This window comes from Colossoma macropomum, unplaced genomic scaffold (genome assembly GCF_904425465.1).
Source record: "Colossoma macropomum unplaced genomic scaffold, Colossoma_macropomum, whole genome shotgun sequence".
NCBI classification, from domain to species: domain Eukaryota; kingdom Metazoa; phylum Chordata; class Actinopteri; order Characiformes; family Serrasalmidae; genus Colossoma; species Colossoma macropomum.
The window spans coordinates 18,476,877-18,495,922 of record NW_023494785.1 but is presented as its reverse complement, the minus strand read 5'-3'; the positions used below and the strand labels follow the sequence as shown (position 1 = coordinate 18,495,922).

Genomic DNA, 19,046 nt, shown 5'->3' with positions numbered 1-19,046 from the left:
AAAAGTGCTGTCATGATGCTGTTTAAAAAAACAAGCAGTAACGAGTTGTCTGCACCAGCTTCTGCAGCCAAATCAAATACTATACACAATGTCATGTCAAGCTGAAAATGGATGGTATAATGCTGTGGTTTTTGTTGTTGTTTAATTAGATAGTCCATTTGAATAAGTGGAGAGCACATCCGTCTATCACATACTAGACGAAGGGAGCCTGACTCTGGTACTGGGTGGAATCCAACATAGACACACTTGCTTTAATTCCTCAGGTAATGTCCAGGGGTTTAATAGGTAAATCAAGGTGGAAAATGACCTAACTGTGCTGGCCCTTCAGACATTGAGATAGACGCTGCTGAGCATGGTTTTTACTCATAGGCAGGTCATACATGTCTTTTTACATTTCTGCATTTCTGATACTTTCCTGTATGTCTAGGCTTAACAGGCCTACATAGAAATTAGTAGCATACTTCTTTAAGAATTTGGGTTTTCAGTGTGAGATAATTGTCACTGATTTCCACCAGACCTTTACATGTGTGCGCATCAAAATGGAGAAACTTTTCAAGCTTTCTGGAAATCTTCCCCTAATTTTTTGCCACTGTCAAGGACTGCTGTTCTCCGCGTGAGTGTTGCTGTGTTTTCTTTTGCCTTTTTGTTTTACCAGAGCTGTTAGAGCTGACTCTGGAAAGACTGGAGTGGCATTGTGGAGTGTTTCCTGTCCGTGCTGCCTCTGCTCCTGTACAGACGCTTCTGAGGACCAAAGGAAGTGGCGTGAATAATTGGGATGTTTTGTTTTCCAGCAGCCATAAGAAAAGGGGGGAGGGATAAACAAAAATCCCTCCAGAAATTGTTTCTTTTTATAGCACGCAGAACCCCAAATGTGCTTGTGCTATTTCCGTTCTCATTTTTAGAGGAGTGGAGAATGCTAAAGCCATTGCACATGAATACGTGTCATCATGACTCTTTTCTGGACAAGTTAATGCAACTCAATTGAGTGTAAGGTTGCTTTATAGTTTCCTCTAAATTACACACTACAGGAAGTCCCTGAACAGAAAAAAGACGTAAGTCATACACCATCCTTTCATTAAGTAGATGTTATTCATTTTTCAGCATAAGAGAAAAAAGCAGAAAACATTTAACAGATAATTACACATAAGCATCAATAACTAATTTTTTTTTTCAGTATTTAGTGTGTCTGCCTTTATTACAGCTTCAGTTCTTTTCGGGGACCTGCTTTCAGTTTTTCAAATCTGCAGGGATATTTTTTCACACCTTCTTAGAAGTTGGTTGCATTTTGCTTCTCACAAGCCAAGTAATCCCAAACACATTCAGTGATGTTGAGATCTGGACTCTGGGGTGGTCAGTCCATTGTTCTGCATTGTTCTGAGAACACCAGCATCTTCTTTGTTTGATTAACATTTTTTTTTCTCATTTTTGGTTTATATTCATTTCTCAGTAAGGGCTTCCTGACAGCTACACATCCTTTCAGACTCACTATGTTGTCCTCTCACAGTAGAAGGATAGACAGAAACACCTGTGGATTTTAGATTTAAAGCAAGAGTGGAGCTAATTTTGTCCTTTGGGGATAAAAGCTTTAAGTACTGTTTATCTTTGTGACACTTTTGGTGGTCTACCATGTATGGCATGGTCCTTTTCTCTGTATATTTTAATTTAATTATTTCAAACAGTTTTGTATTTTTTTTCCACTTATATTTTCCTTGACTGTCCCCTTCCTCATGTAAGTGGCTTATCTTATGTCTAATCTCCTCAGAAATATCTACAGAAAAATTAAAACCTTGTATAAAATGGGCATTTTAACAGGAAATTAAATTAATGAAGGATGGCCTGTGACTCTATAGTGTGCAGGATTTGCTTTTGCTGTAAATGTAAGCCACCACAAATAGCAATAGGACTGAATGCAGATACAGAAAATGCTAGAGTATTGAGAAATGGTACTCGTGCTAATATACTGATCAGAAGAGGTGTATATTGAGTAGGTAGCATGGGTAGAAAGTTCCATTTACTCAGTTACGTGTATTTATGTAAAGTTTGAGAAAGAAACTGCACTTTGAGGATGGGCGTAAGCTATTCTACCCACCTCTGCTATTGAATGCTGTCATGGCTGTTAGTCCTGCACCATCATAATGAAGGCTGACTGTTGTTATTGGCAGCTGGTTGCAGTCATTAAGTCAGCGACAGTAGGATGAGTAGGCCCAGTCTGCTGGTACGGCAGAACACTAACACCCACGGTGGAGTGACCTAACTCAGACTGATTTAAAGTTGTCTGTTATGTGTCTGGTGTGACAGAGATCAGGCTTACACATCTGCACAGCAAGCGGCAGGTCTTCTTTATTATGAGATGCTGGATATGTACAGAACACCTCTGAAATATAGAGGAAGACTAAATGACACAAGGTACACAATTCTTCTCAGCACCTACATTAAAGTGTCCTCAGTGCATCTCTTCAGCTATAATAGTTGCTCAGAAAACTTGTATCTTGCCTTGTGTAACACTAACCCAACTCAACTTTTGTCTTTTTTGGTCTCCTCTATGTGTGTCTGTTGGTTCTAACACTGTCTATTGATAGGGAACAGCCACATTTAAGGTTGTAGACTGCAAACAACCTAGTAAGGGTTACAAGTCCCATTTAAATGTTCTGTTAACTCATTTCTGTGACTGTGTAGATAGTTAATAAGCTATGTTCCATGTCTTCAATAATGTGAAAGTAATTAAGATGAGCACATTGTCTCACAGGGTGCCTCTATTTAGAAAACGCTCTATTTAGAAAGAGTGGAAACAGATGTGCATCTCAGCAAACAGAGATTTCACATTGTAGGTTTTAATTTTTGTCCATGTTATTGTGCCTCTTAAAAACTTGAAAAGTAACAAATCTCCTCTGCTGATAGATGCTGGATATACTGAGAAGCTCTATTGCAGTTCTGCAAGTTACTCAGAACTTAAAGGGGAATTACACCCATTTTTCAAAACGTCTGCATGATTCAACTGTTGCGACATAAATAAATGTATTTGGAGTAGGTAGATGCGAAATACTCCTTTCTGAAGAATCCTACTGATTCCTTTACAGTGGTGGTGAGAGGAATCAGTGGTCTTGATGTCTACAACACAAATACAGGTAGCTAAAATATATTTACTTTTTTACCATGTGAAACATCTGATGAACTTACTTCTTCTGGGTTTTGAAGTGTAATGTTGATAATAGTAAAATAGTGGTAAATCTGAAAAAAAAAAGGTTTTCTTAAGGAGCTGCCTTGCCTTATAACATCCTTCATGTACCTCTCCACCATGAATGGATTTTAAATTTAAGTTTAAAGCCAAAACTCTACCTCAAAACTATTCTATAACAACATCTCTGGCATCAGGCTGCATATTTAGTAACCATTGTTATATAGTTTAGCCTTTGGAAGAATTGGAAGAATTAAACACTTGAATAAATTGGATTTTTAAAATAAAAAATCGGTGAAATTCCCCTTTAGTTTCACTTAAGTACCAATACCTCTACCTGAGTGAGTTTGGACGAACCTCCGCAGTTAACAACAGTTCAGAATTTAACTAGGAACTAAGTTATAAACACAGTTCATTTAAAACAGGTAAACGTTGGGCACCAAATAAGAACTGTTGAAAAGTATATTCCTTCTGTCACAGATATTCTGATTAAGTAAGTAGCCTGAAAATTTGAAAGTACTGAAAAAGTTAAAAACCCATCGAAACGGTCCTTTAAGTGGTAGCCGGTGAAGATTTGCAACAAAAGATGGGCTGCGTATGCAAATCCGGCCGCCGTGATTGGCTGAAGGAAAGCCGTCAATCGTCTGGCGACTCTACTATTTTTTCCCCGCTCTCCAAAAATCAGCTACTGAAGCGATAACTTCCCGAGCGAGCGGCGCGGAGCAGAAACAGGCCGACAGGGATTTAACGTGCCTGGACTGAGCAGCAGTGGATCTCCGATTTACCGCCACTGTGGTTTTAAAAAGAAATCTGGTCAAGTAAAGTCTTTGTTGGTAGGCCTGCTTTGTTTCCAGATACACGGACACAAAGAAACTTTAAAAGCGAGAGCATCATGACTCAGTTCAACAAGGGACCAGCCTACGGATTATCAGCTGAAGTTAAGAGCAAGGTAAGGTGGACCTGCTATGAAGTTCATCAAATATAGAGTAAAAAACACAGCGAGCCTTTCTCTACTTTAACGTGCCCGTGTGATGTCCTTTCATCCCCGCGGCGGCAAACAGCACAAACAGCTAGCTTTCACCTCCAGCTGTAACGGGATACTTTACGAGGTTTGAGCACTTCGTGTTTATGAATGTTCTACTTTCTGAGCACTTTTTCCAGCCGAAACGTTAAGTTACACTGCAGTAAAGTGACATAGGAGGACTAACTAACTTTCACACTGAGGGAAACTAGAGAGAGACGGAGGAAAAGAACATGTAGTGAGCTCATTCTTTCACTCAGACTGCTGGCTTTAACGCTGCCACAGACAAATACAAATCTAGACAGAAGTCTAGTCTTTTTATCGAAGCTTTGGATTCAGTTTCAGGGCTAGCAGGGCTACAGTGTCGATCCATATGTCGATTTTTCACAGTAGTAACCTACATCTTTTATGTGAAGGTCGAGACCTCAGTAGTTTTATTTCAGAGTGGCTTTGGTAATTTGTTTAGGTAAGTGCCACTTTTTTAATGAATGGAAGACCCAAAGCCTTATACATTTTAGCTCATTGTTCATGTCCATGGGAGGAGCCGGCGGGTGTGCCCCCTCCCAGTATCCTCACACAGAGCGCTAGGCCATAGAAAAGAGCTGCACATTAGGAATTTAACACGTTCAGCTTCACATATTGTGCTTGTGTAAAAGCCATGGTCGCTGTTGATCAGCAGTTTTCAGTGTAACGTATCTGACAGAGCAGGAATGCACAGACTGGTGTCTTGCCATAAAAGCAGCCTTTTCCTAAATGCCCTGCTGTCCTGTTTCTGTTTGGACATGCTGGCTACTACAGAATATAATCAATCAGCTAGCACTGCAAAATGGGGGTCAGTATACAAACTAAATGGGCAGTGTGTTGAGAAAGAGAGAGGAATGTCTTCTAGAAGTCCATAAAGATGACATCATCGGTTAGTCCAGGGCTTGGAGCGGGAAGAGGTAAAGTACCAAATTATGGGTTTTCTGGAACTTCATACACAAAACACTGATCGGCTTTACTAGTCACGGTGAACATTTCTCAAATAACTTACTCGTTCAGTATTTGCAGCCATTGTTCTGGTAGCTTCCGAACAAAAGTCTGTGGTATTTTAAGCACAGGAATTCTCAGCATTCCTGAGATGTGACGTTTACTGGAGCCTAGAGGTTAATGGCTCCATTGACAAAAGGGCTTCCATATAGGGGTTGGTGATATGGGAAAACATAAAAAAGACAAAAAGCACCAGTAGTGCCACTTTTAAAAAGTGCTATCAGAAACTATGAACACATTGATTTTTTTTATTCAGTGCTTCACTGCACTAAATACAAATAAACAGGACAAATGATTGTCTTTGTAATGAAACATGTAGTTGGTCAGTGTTCCTTGAGTACTGATTATACCCACAACATACTTAGCGAAGCATAACATGTTGTAATTTATCACAGTACCGGGAAATATTGTCACATTGCACAGTCCTGTGTCCACAGACATCAGACCAACACTAGGCCCACACTAACAGACCAACTTTTCATTAACACACAATAGATACCTCCTAAGGAAAAAGTAACTTCTTGATGTGTGATGATTTATTTTTATTTTTGGAAAGTGTCTGGAAGCACAGTTAAGCTGTGTAAGCTGTGGCTCCGCTGGTTTACCTCGTCTGGCCCGTGGTATCTCTGAACCATGTGGTCCAAGTTTTGCTGCCAGGCTCTTAGCGCACTTTAGTGTTACATAATGCTAAGTAGAAAACCATTGCTTTTGTGTTTCATTCTTTTTTTATGTGAGCAAAAAGCTCACTCTCATAAAACCAGTGTTAAAAAACTGGATAAAGCACAATTTAGTTCAGTTGGAATGTTTATTGAATCACAATATTTTGTATTTGGAGAAAAAAAAACCTATTTTCATATGGCTAAAGGTTAATTAAATGAGCCTCACACATCTACAAGACTAGATATTTGCTTTTTTGTTTAAACAAATGTTGGAATTCGTAAGAAGCCTAAGCAGTGTGTAACGTTAGCTACTGATGGGAAATTAGTGAGTGTTGTGCTACACTTTATCGAGTTGTATCTTTCGTGACCTTTTTAAAGAGAAAGGCTTGTGAGTAAGAACTTTGGTCAAACCTGGATTCATTAACAGCAAAAGAACATCCTTCACAGGAGCGTTTTATTTCAGACCATTTTTAATGCGTCAGGAGTTTTCTGAGACTTGTCTTTCTCGTTCCTCTAGTTTCAATACCAGCTTGCTTTGCTGAAAGCTGAGCACTCGTTGGTGCCTGCGTGTTCTGTTTTCTGACTCTTTGAAATGTGGGAAGTAAGTGGAGGAGGCTAAGAGTGACATCCAAGTCAGATTTTATTTTGTACAAAACTTCTCTAATGGTGCTAAATCTCGTTCCTCCCTGAGCATTGCTAACAGTCACTTAATCACTTCTGTCTTTCAAATGCTGTTGTTTCTCTTGTTAATATAAGATTTCAAGGATGACTGAGATGGGAAAAGGGGAAAGGATATTTGCAGCATAATCATGACCTTCTGCCCCCTTCTCCGGTTATGCAATAACTTAGTCAAGGGTCAGTCATTACAGGCTTATTGCCAACACATCATAGCCAGTTAATCACTTAACACAAATGGCACACTACTGGTATTATTCTGCCAGATTTATTTAAGAGGACATTAATGTTTCTACTTCGTCTTCGTCAAGTATTCGTCTTATTCCGCAGTCATCAGCTCTCCACATACCAGGGGGGCTCTTTCGGCGCTGGCTTGTGCTAATGTTTGCTTTTTGGTGGGTGGATTGTTGGAACAGTCGGCACGCTGTCCAGAGCAATGCACAGTGTCTGTCTGAAGTGACAATGTTTTAGAGAATAAAGCCAGATGTGACTGAATTAAAAGTGAGTACTGTACCATTATGATCATTAGTTTCGAAAAATTTATATATTAGTTCCTCAGCAACTTGCAACCCCCAATTACTGTAAGCTCTAAAACTCCTCTCAAGAATTTGTTGGCAGTTAATGTTTAAAGGCAGTAGCAAACAGATTAATTTGCTGTTTGTTCTCAAAGATTTTCCCAGAAGTATAGTATGTATCAACAGGAATTTCAGCAGATATGCTTGGAGATGTCTCAAAAATCAGTATACCTTGGTTTTTCTCTAGCCTGGGAAACTGTTCTTTCTCACTGTGGTAAATTCACATTTACCCTTGGCATGCTCATCCATCTTGCTTTCTGACCGTCCTCTGTAAGCATGTTCCTCTTGAGACTGTGGAGCAGAGTGCCCTGGAGAAGAGCCAGAATAGAGCTGAATGGGCCTCTGAAAGGTTGCATGGTTTTCATGTAACCACACCAGGTTAAGCCGGCAGCCATGGCCCATTTCTCCCTAATGCCACATTCCAGCCAGGACTTTGCCGTAACCCACCTTCGTTGACACACGGTTCGTGCAGATGGAGAGGCACAGCAGGCTGAAAGGTTGCTGCCTTCCCTGCAATGTGCTGACGAGCAATATTTTTCTAGATTGGTTCAGGCTGAGTGGAGGGTTGCAGCTGTTAACCCTGTGTTGCCATTTTGGGTATGACAGGAAAGTCCATTTCCTGAGGCCATTGTTGAGCTGTTTTCGTCTCCCACATCCCTTGTAGTACCTGCTGCCTTTTTGTTGGCCTTTTAAAAGATCTTGGGGCATTAGCTTTGAAGGCCAGGTACACAACGTTATCTTGAGTATGTTTGTTTTTGAAATTCTTCACACATATCTGTTCAGCACTGATGTTCTGAGTGTTTAAGGACTTTTTGTTTTTGTGTTATCCACTGACATTGCTGGTCACGTTATGTCTTTCACTTGTATTCATGTGTAAATGATTCTAGTTGACCTCACAAGCATGGTACGGCCAATCTCCTGCTTTACATGCTCTGCTGAGCATTTCGCTCACTAACTGGTGGTTAAATATTAATGAATACCAGCTGGGGTACTTGAACAAGCCTTTTAAGTTGGTCATAGTTTCCATTAAGGATTTCTACCTATTGATCTGTATGTTTTTATTGAGATCACCTTACTATCTTTTAAAAAGGATGGTGATATAGAAAAGAAATATTCTTTTCTCGCCTCTTGCAACTATTATTTTATCCATGAAAAAGATCTGAGAAGCCCAGTTAAAGGCGAGTTCTTGGTACACTGCACATGTATTATTGATCTTTGTTGAACTGATCATACTGCAGACAGAAACTTCATGCTCCCTGAGCCCTCTTTGTGCAGATGTTTGTCCTGTTTTGCTCAGTCATCAGGAAATGCTTAGGATTGTGAAGGAGAAAAGTGAGTGGGAGTTCTACTCCTGCAGGACTGAGTGCTAGTTTTTCTGATTTTTCTTCAATAACTTGCTTTAATGACTCAAAAAAGAAGAGCTAGATGACTGTTTTTTGTCTTGTCTTTTTTTTCCCTCAATCATTGGCAGTCTTCCCAGAGGACAACTTCTGGAAGAAGTAAGGAGAGAGAGAAATTCTGCCCTCTATTTTTTTCCTCTGCTGCTAAGAGGAGCGTCTCTGTTCTCTGCTGGTCTCTGTACTTTGCCAATTAATTTCTAAATGAATTGGCTCTGCATGGCATGTGCACTGTCATTGTCAGAGATTCCAAATTCATGTTAACCTTTTATAAAAAAGGCTTTTGAACTTTGTTGCACAACTCCATATTTGCCCTTTTGATAATGAAAGAGTTTATAAGGTTTGCCCTTTTGTCTATCATTATGTGAGAAAAGACTTTTTGGCTGACCTCAAATTGCACAGAGGGAGTGACGGGGCCCTATAGTGTTTTCCTATTTATTTATTTTTTTTTCCTGGTGACTGACCTCACATTCCAGCTGCCAGGCTTTTGCGAGGGGCCAGTGATTCACTACGCTCCAGGCTTCTGTCCATTGAAAAGTGGGAAACATTTTTATGAAGGCCTTTGCTTTTGTGTGGAAGTTCTTAAAGGCTACATTTACTCTTATGTCTTTAGGACGAATGTTTTGTATTCCTTAATATTACTCTCTCGGCCTTCTTGTCCTAGCTCAGTTGTTTGCAATAGGCTACTATCTGCACTGACAAGAATAAGTTACATGTGTGACCAAAAGGAAAAACTGAACAATGAAGTGGGGTGGAAGCCAGATATTTTCTCTCATGTCTTCTTTTTCATCTTATCTTGAGATACTCGAGAGAGCACAAATAGAAGCTTTGGTGCCACTGAAAAGGATTTTGAAAAGGATTTTCTACCAGGAATTTTATTCCTTACACCAAACATAGATATTTACATTGAAAGGCTTCATTGCATTATGTGTACAATGTAAGTTGATTTAGCTGCATTCCTAGGAGTGTATGGGTATGCTTGGTGTCTCTGTAAATAAGTGGCAGCCGTGAGGGACTGGGTGGGAGTAAAACTGGTGACAGCAGGCAGTGTGCTGAAGGCCATGTGGAGTGCTCCATATTTAATGAAGGCTCCTGCTTATCATGTTTAGGCTGCAGGGAGTGTGAGGGAACAGCTCCAGGGTAGGGGGCCTTCAGCTCATCTACTTTACTCCCAGGGATCTGGCCCAATCTCTATTGCTACAATCCCCATGGGCCCTCCCTCTCACTCTGATCTGAGGCCTGATAGCTGTATCCGCTTTGTCAATGGAGGAGCTGACTCTGAAAGCTGTCCTTGAAATGGCACACCAGAGATAAATGTCGTTTCCTGGGTTTTGTCTTGAGGCTGGCTCTAGAGTAATGTTAAGTGGGATTCAGTATGCATTCTGTTGTGCTGGGATTAAAACTCCTCTTTCTTTTTATTATTTACTACTATTGGAGTAATTTACCCTGCATTATAGTCGTATCTTGTATTCATATCCTCCTACCTGATAAGAGCAAGTGTAGTGCTCACAGCTGTACTGCAGACCTTCACAGTTCTTAGCATTGATTTTTCCCTTTTGGTAGGAAGATCCAGTGTCATACATGCATGTGAAACTACTAGAAACAGAACCAAGTAAACAAAGTTTCAATGCGTGTGATTCATCGTTGGAATTTACATTCTGTTGTTAAGAAAAACAAAAGAACAGGCCAAGCAGTGCCTGAATTTGATAAACTAAATAGCACTAAAAGTGAACCTCTAGAATGTGTAAAAAGTTTGATTTCTGTGCAAATCAATATATTTCTTTTTTGCCTTTTAATGTTTCTCGAAGGCATTTGTGTCCTGAACTGCTACATCTGGTGCTGATCAGTGGATGTGATTTCACATGGCTGAACATAGTGTGGCTGAGGATGAATGATAAAACACAATTGTGCAATCACCCTCTGCAAGCTGTGGGTGAATACTAATCCTGGGATCATGTCTTGGCTGCATCTTGGCTATATATATATATATATATATATATATATATATATATATATATATAAGTTAACAGACATTATGTAGTACATGTTTCAGCTCTAGGTAAGAGTTAAAGTATGAAGTGCCTAATATGCACGTTTTGTCACTTTCTCATTTAGATTGCACAGAAATATGATCTTCAAAAGGAGGAGGAGCTTCGTTTCTGGATTGAGGAGGTGACGGGCATGCCCATTGGAGACAACTTTCAGAAGGGCCTGAAGGATGGTGTCATTTTGTGCGAGTAAGTTCATGTGATCATGTTATTTTGAAAGGATTTGAGAGTTTGTATGTGTGTGTTTTGATCCCAGTGCATTTGGTGTCATAATGTCCCAGGGGACTGCAGCACAGCTGAAATGAAGACTGCCTTTCAGCTCAGTGCTATGTAATCTGCCCATAGCTTGTGGCATGGAGAGGGCGCTGACTCAGCTTGCATGGCTGACAGATCGGTCAAACAGTCATTCATGCTGCAGTGTCCTCTGTGTGTAGAGTTAAAGGACATTAAGATTATGCTCATCCTATTATATTATTGTTTTTTGTATAAAATAGCTTGTATTCTGTTTCGTTTGGAAGTAATAAGAATGTTCTTATAAGGTTTATCTTTGTCATTGTTTCCTCTTAGGTTAATAAACAAGCTACAGCCAGGTGCCATTAAGAAAATCAACCACTCACAATTGAACTGGCATAAGGTAGAGTGACTGCTGCTGCTGTGTTCCACCCAGTAGAGATCTTCTGTTGTTAAAGATGCCCAGTGTCCTAGAAAGTGGAGATATAGGTCTAGAAACAGTGCAGTAATGGTCTTGCAGAACCGTAGCCCATATAGCTGTTGCATGCTTATGGGAACAGATAGACCCATTCATCAAGTCTTTACCTCACACGCTAACACCATGTCTTTTGTCTGGCTATTGCATCCCGATGGTGTTACTGAGAAATGGCCCTTACTGAGAAATCCTCTGTTTCCTTCCCTTAGCTGGAGAACCTTGGGAATTTCATCAAAGCCATTTTAAACTATGGCTTGAAGCCCAATGACATCTTTGAAGCCAATGACCTCTTTGAAAATGGGAACATGACTCAAGTCCAGACCACACTGCTCGCCCTAGCCAGCATGGTATGTTCTGACCATCTATTATTTCTCCATTGCCTTTTACTTTAAAGCCCATGTGTCAAACATAAGGTCCAAGCCTGTGAAATTATTTTAATTTTCTATTAACATTCGCCCATTTCACAATGTGCTGTACTACAATCCCCAGTATGCACTGCAACATAATGTTCACTCCCACCCTGTCCACCACCAACAGTCTAAGGGACAGTAGTTACACCACAATTCCACCACACCTGTCATATCACTAAACACACTAGCTGCATTGAAGCTGCAGTTCAACCTATATAAACACATAGCTCAACAGCATAGAAAGTGGTCCCAAGAATCAATCAACTTGCAGCAAAGAAAAGTTTCTAAGTGTCTAGTTCAAGCATATAAGTATATAGGTAGGTTTAAAAGACCTACCTCCTGTGTACATTTAAAGAGGTTTAACAGTTATGTATACATATACATATACATATGTATGTGTATGTGTGTGTACTTCAAGGTATACTACAAATGCCTATGCTGATGACATATCTTAAATGAACTGTGGCCAGTTCAGGTTATAGCAAAATGTTATGTAAAAAATTAAATAAAAACATAGGTATTATGTGGCCCATGAATTTGTTGAGATCTTTTTAATATCGTCCTTTTAGTGGTTATGTTTGACACCCCTGCTTCAAATGGGGGTTGTGCTGGATGTTTGTTGATTGCAAGCATACATGTTGCTGTGTTATTAAAAGTACATTTATTACCATTTTACAGGCAAAAACCAAAGGCATGGACACGAAGGTTGACATTGGAGTGAAATACGCAGATAAGCAAGAAAGGCACTTTGATGAGGAGAAGATGAAGGCTGGCCAGTGTGTTATTGGACTGCAGGTTGGACATGCACCTTAAAAAATTCTTGTCATATCAGATAGATTGATCTGTATTATGTGATGTTATTCTTGCAAACATAGAGAAAGTTATTTGCTGTGTGATATGTTTTCAGATGGGAACTAACAAATGCGCGAGCCAGGCTGGCATGACTGCTTATGGCACACGGAGACATCTTTATGACCCAAAGACACAAGCGGACAAGCCTTATGACCAGACCACCATCAGCCTGCAGATGGGCACTAACAAAGGAGCCAGCCAGGTAGGCCTGCTTAAAAAATCTAAGAGATACAGTTGCAGTACAAGCAAAGGTGAAAAATGCTTGAGGAATTGTGCTTCATTACTATACTTAAGGATTATTTTGGAAGATTTGCATTTTATTCCACCTTTATTGAATTTAAATACATATACACCTTGGCTCCATTGTTGCATTTTTAAGTGAGTGAGATTTCAGTTTCTGTTTGCACCCCTAAGTGCAACTGTGTTAAGTTTATATTGTATTCGAGCTCTGTCCTGAATGTTGTAAACGTCCTGAAAAATCTAATTTAAGCTGATGAGACTTTTTAGCATAATGTTCAGTTTTGATCAAATTTTAAAGTTCATTACTAATTTCAAATGGAATTTGTTTCGTATGTGTGTGGCTGGTTACACTGTTTGGATGGATTAAATGAACAAGCTAACATTACCATGGTGGCAAATTCTAATTGCTGTTTCAAACCTGCCGAGTATTGATTCGCTGCAATAGAATAGTCCTACTCGGTAGCGTAGCATTTTAAACTGGAAACTTTTACATTTCTCTGCTGGGTTTGAATGCTCTTGTATGCATGCCTCTAACATGTGGAGTATCTTCCCTCTAGGCTGGCATGTCTGCCCCAGGCACCAGGAGAGACATTTTTGACCAGAAGGTTGCAGGGCAGCCAGTGGACAACTCCACTATCTCCCTGCAGATGGGCACCAACAAAGTAGCCTCTCAGAAGGGCATGAGCGTGTATGGGCTGGGCAGGCAGATCTACGACCCCAAGTACTGTGTCAACCCCACAGATCCCATCATCCATGCAAATGGCAGCCAGGGCACTGGTACAAACGGCTCGGAGATCAGCGACAGTGACTATCAGGCAGAGTACCAGGAAGAGGAGTACCAGGGTAACTACCATGATGAATACAGCGGCCACTACAATGACCAGGGCATCGACTACTAGGGAGAGCTGCACTGTTAGTCGAAGCAGTATTAATGCAATATATATCAACAGAGCAAGTCTTTTGCTATCCTCGCTAGTCTTCCTTTTGTATTGAGGGATGAGAGAAAGAGAGAAAGAGTGTTATTGCCTTGCGCTTATCCCCGCCAAACCCTTCTGTTCCTTCCCTGTTTTTGAGAGGCAGAGTTTTAAATCAGTCATAGTTAACTAGCAATGGCAAGATATCTAAAACCTGCTATCTTAAGATTCAGAACATTCCTTTGAAACTCTTTAAATGTTTTTTTATGAAGTATGGAGAACTGTGAAGAAAAGATTTCCCATTTTTACTATGCAGTGTTTGCTCAATACGACTCTACTTTTTTAATACCCTGTGACGCATATATATTTCTTAACGGATTGATTTCTGTGCATCTCAGAGTGAATCAGTCTTACCAGTTTTAAGGTTCACCAGCCAAACTGTGCTCTATTCCAGCCTAAAAGGACTGAGGATGATATTAAAGGTGTGTTAAGAGTAAAAATGGGCAGAAAATGGACCGAAAGCCTTTTAAGTCATTCCATTTGCCTTTCTGTATCACTGGAAGCTTGTACTTTTTTTCCTAGTTTTGAAACGGCAAGGCTTTGGTGCTTTTTTAAAGAGTTACTTCATTAGACTGGATGACCAAAAAGCCCTTTTAGTTTCCTGCTTTTATCAAATAATTTTATTTGTGCCATAATCTCTGAAATGTTCTTATAAATTCCTCTCCCACTGTATTTATTGCCATTTTTTTTTTCATATAAACTGTTCCTCTGTCGTATGGTTCTTTTTATGAATAAATTGTATGTTACAAATAAAGCATTTAATGCCTTGGTTCACCAAGCATTTCTATTTGTAGAATTGTAGTGCATTTTTTTGTATTTCCTTGCCTGTTTTTGGTTTGTCAAGGCCTAGTGCTTTCAAGACCCTCTATAAAACTGCAGTTGATAACGACAGGAATTAAATCAGTTATTTTTTCCAGTCAGTGAGTTAGAGTGGTAATCTACAGTTGTCCTGTAATGCTAAAGTATGGCTTCTTGAAGGGCCTCTGATTTCATTAGCTGGCACAAAGCTTTTATATATTTTATGAAGGCGATTCGGAATGGCACAGAGCCTTAGATGTGCATTCAATCTGTTTAAAGCAGTACAGTGGAGTCATAAATCTTCTGTTTTTGAGGCTACACTCAGAGGACGTTGGAGGCCTTTTAGAAGCTGGCCCTTGAGCCCATCGTCCATGGTTTCTGGAAATGGTTATATAACCTCTTTGAGTGGAAAACCAGATTCGAAAGTAGAGAGACTGTGCATAAAAGTCAATGGAGATAAAATTGCATCCTGTGCTTATACATGCATCATACTCCGACAGTTTGGGGTTTAAAGTGAATTACTGAAAAGTTAACATTTTGGCTTGTGTTTGTTTATACATTCTAGAAGCATACTTTGTGCTGTGGTTCTTCACCATGATCTTTCAGTCGTGTCGAGTAATGTGCTCGAAATGCTGTATTGATGGCTCAACAGATCTGAGCCGATAAACAACTATAGGGGGGCTGGGTTCAGCCAATATCCACAGCATGATCTGGAATGTCCAACAGACCAATGGATTTAATTAAAGTTGCCAGGCCTTATTTTCCAGCTGTGGTTTCGGTGTGATGACGAAAATGCTGAAGGAAAGGAGGAATAACATTCCTTAGCTGTCAGAAGGGATGGATGATAGCTTTCTTTCCTTTTGTGTAGGCACCTTCAAATTCTCCTTCTGGAGGTAACAAGACATTTGCCTGCGGTGGATGTGATGACATTTAGAGACGTTACATCATAGCATCTTGGAGTGCATGTGCAAATCTGTTTTGACTATAAAGAAAAAGCAAGATCAGCTAAAATCCCTAGGTATTAAACGGACCTGGAACGTTTAAAGCAATGTTTATGGATAAACTATGGTCACTATCCAAAAGAGTTCTGCAGGTTCCTCCAGAGAAATGTACTGACTTTCATTTCTTCTGTTAACATCAGTGTCAGATCAGATATACCAGGACCTGGTGGTCAGCGAATTTCCCAAAGTGAGACCAAATGAGGAGAGGATCTGCTGGGACCGTGGCTGAATGACCACTGGGCTTCATGAAGAAGGCTATGGCATTCATTCAAACACTGTCCCCCCACCTCCCCCTTCACTCCACTGCCGAGGAATAATCAGTGCTTTGTGCAAGCTGTGGAATCCGGGACGAAAACGCAAGACTCAATTATAGGGAAGGCCCACAAGCCTGTAAGCCTGTTACCGCAGCAACCACTGTGGGCCTTTAAAGGGAGACAGAAACCTAACCAGTCCTGCTGCACAGCACACAGCACAAAGCATTCAATCCCAGTCCTCCCTCGCTGCTTAGGGCCAAAACCATGTTCAGCCTCCACTGCACCAAAGCCTGCTGATATACAGCGTGTACTGAGCTGTATTCCAGAAGAATCTATCCAAGCACTGCATCTGAGCGAAGATTGGTGATACGTTATCCTTTGTGCCTCTGGATATTTGTGTGGTTTCTTCATTAATAATAAAATAATGGCTCTTACAGCTGAAACCCTGTGATATGATTATGCTAAACCATTACACAGTACAACTCTGAACATCAACAGATACTGGTTCAAAGTTAGGCCAAAGGCCTCTTTAGAAAAGACAGAGTGTCTCCTATCTGCTGTTAGTCAATTGATTTCACATTTCTTCAAGTACTCTCTTCTCTCTGCGAAACGTGATAGAGGCATTCAGCAGCCTAGCAGCACAACATGGATCCAAAGACAATAGTGAGCGAGACTGAACTGTATCTGTGAAAACAGTTTCAGGGCTGCAGTCTGGACTTTATTAGCAGATTGCTCCTGCTCGCTGCTCCTCGGGCCGTAACTCACCGCACCTCAACCTAAGCTGAGAAGAGGGGATTTGGATGGGGGTGAGGAGAAGAGAGAAAAGACGAGTAGAGGAGAGGGAATGAGGATATATTTGGCTTCAGGCAGACACACATAGAGGGCGGAGGGGGTGTGAGGGAGGGAAGCAGGGGGGAGTGAATTTCCTGGAGCTGACGGGCTGCTGATCACAGTGAGATAGAGGCCCCTTGCTGGCCAATGCTGGGCCTGATCCAAAACCTGTGGAAATGCCTAAATGCCTGGAGGAAGCCTCTTTGTCTCTGAGAGACTGCATCCCCAGTAGATGCTGGTACAGGCTCTGGCACAAAAAAGACTTGCTGGAGATAGGCCTGTGTTAATATTGCTATTCTCTTAGCTCTCTTTTTTGTTTTCCCATTAAGCAATCAGCAATAAAATCCCTAATGCCTTTGCAAGTGAAACCATTTGGAGCTAGTTTTTATTTGTTTTACTATTTTATTCCGTCTGTTTTTGTGAGTGCTGCCATGTCCTCATCAATGTGTTCAAAATTCTTTAACTATTCCAGAAATCTTTGTCGCTAATGCTACAGGTTTTTCCCTTATCAGTAACATTTCATTGACTTGGATTTGGTTTTTAATGTTCACACTGAACATGCTGTTGCTTTTTAACAACAGACAAAGATCCCTGACATCCAGGACCTCCCTGCATGCCTGTGGACATTTTCCAGCAGGATACTTAAATTCTCTAGTCTCAGAAAGTCTACAAATTTCTCCATAAATAAGGCACTCTGCGGTATAGATTGCCCTCAACTCCAATTCCAAACCAGAGGCCTCTGGCTATCCTCCCTTATTCCCAGATAGCAAGCGAGGGAAATGGCATTGTCTCATTTACAGGAGGAGCAGCTTCTGAGAGGCTGTACTGTAGAGTGGTATGCCAAACAGTTATTATTAGCTGAGAGGTGTGTCTTCGTGCTTTATATTAACCTGAAACATCTGAGTGTTGAATGAGAGTCTTTGTGTGTCATTATCTATAAATTGCATGTTGTTCAGGCCCAAATTAGACCTAATTATCTTGGAATTGACATCCAGTTAGACAAGGCCACATTCATGGTCAGCCTGGTCTCATGGCAGGGAAGTGAGAGGGAACATAAGTTCCACACTTAGCAAACACCATCCCACAAACAAGTGACATCAGCCTACAAACAATGGAATGTTTCTTCAGAGTGATGTGGAGCTGTGGATATTTCATCTCAGCTACTAAAAAGGAGAGGTAAGACTTCCTCTGTTTTACAGCCAATTAGTCAACTAGCACGTCCTCTTCACAGACATAAAAACCCTCCAGCAGGCCTGAGACATAAACACTTCTGGAGGTTGCGTCACAATCCTGTAGAAGCACACAGCAAAACCCATGCAAGGAAAAAATTCCTATGATTTAATAAAGAACTACTGGTTTTGCAAAGGGTTCTGCAAACTCTGTGTGGTTGTAATCTATCGGTGGATGTAATCTGATAGGGTGTAAACTTCAGTTTTAGGACAAAAACAAGTGAGACCTGGGGTATTATTGCAGGCACTCAATTCCCGTAAATGTTGTTGGGGGAACCACTAAACGGTGAGGAATTTTCAGCAGAGTGCTCACAGAAAATTCATGGCTCCTGTCCAGCAAGAGAACCATAGATGTATACAAAGCCTGAGACCCAGTCAGCCATGGTTAAAAAAGCCATCAATCTTAGCCCTTGCCAAAATAATCCACAGTAAACAGTAGAACCACCACTTGTGTTTTCTCTCGACACCTTTCAACAGTGGGCAATGTGTTCCCTCACACAAGAACCTTCTTGAATAGGTTTTGTTCATGAAGAATTCTGCTGGAGTGGCCAGACTTTGCGAACTGAGGGGTCTGACTAACACTGTGGAAACATTATGTAACTTTCCTCATAATTTGTATTCTTTTTTTCTTTCTTTCTCTTCTTCTTTCAGAAACACGCGTACACTCTTAGCAAAAATGGTTCTAAAGTACCTAAAAGTTCTGTAAAGTACCAACAATGACAAACAAACAAACACAAACAAACAGAAATGTTTGGATGGAGTGCCACCTGTGTTTGTTTGCTGGGAGAATCTGGAATGTCCTCCACTCACTCAGGTTCATTGGTTTGCTGGTTCTTTTTCCGGACATTCTTAAGACAACTGTAAACCTTGGAATGTTGGAGTTTGTTGAATAATTTATTATAACAAAATTATTATGTGTATAAGATTATATATACAAGAACTAAAAAAAATTCGCACCACTGGTAGTCATGAGCAAAATGAGCTGTAAAAATATTTTTAATGACTTAACTTTTTGATTATTCATTCAAAATATCATGAAAAATCTAACCTTTGTTTAAGGTATAATGATCAAAAGAAAATTATAGATCTTGTCATGAAAAAAAATATTTTTCTTAAACCTATGTGTGCCACAATTATTGACACCCCTTGAAATTATTAAGAATGAAATCTAA

General features: G+C 40.4%; 1 protein-coding gene and 1 long non-coding RNA gene across 3 annotated transcripts; one reads left to right on the top strand and one right to left on the bottom strand.

The window, feature by feature from the left end:
- The first annotated feature begins 3,842 nt into the window (after window positions 1-3,842).
- On the top strand, window positions 3,843-14,548 carry cnn3a (calponin 3, acidic a). Of its 2 annotated transcripts, none has more exons than XM_036585750.1 (7): window positions 3,843-4,124; window positions 10,647-10,768; window positions 11,147-11,213; window positions 11,495-11,632; window positions 12,374-12,490; window positions 12,603-12,749; window positions 13,345-14,548. In XM_036585750.1, exons 1-7 carry the CDS (start codon window positions 4,068-4,070, stop codon window positions 13,684-13,686), a joined length of 990 nt encoding a protein of 329 aa, XP_036441643.1. In that variant the 5' UTR covers window positions 3,843-4,067; the 3' UTR covers window positions 13,687-14,548. The 2 variants fall into 2 exon arrangements, with proteins under 2 accessions (XP_036441643.1, XP_036441646.1); XM_036585753.1 differs by lacking the exon at window positions 3,843-4,124 and adding an exon at window positions 6,942-7,060.
- On the bottom strand, window positions 6,812-7,645 carry LOC118818506. Its single transcript, XR_005008078.1, has 2 exons — window positions 7,306-7,645; window positions 6,812-7,010 (listed from the first exon to the last, which is right to left on the bottom strand). It is a non-coding gene; the product is annotated as an uncharacterized LOC118818506 (long non-coding RNA).
- Window positions 14,549-19,046: the final 4,498 nt, after the last annotated feature.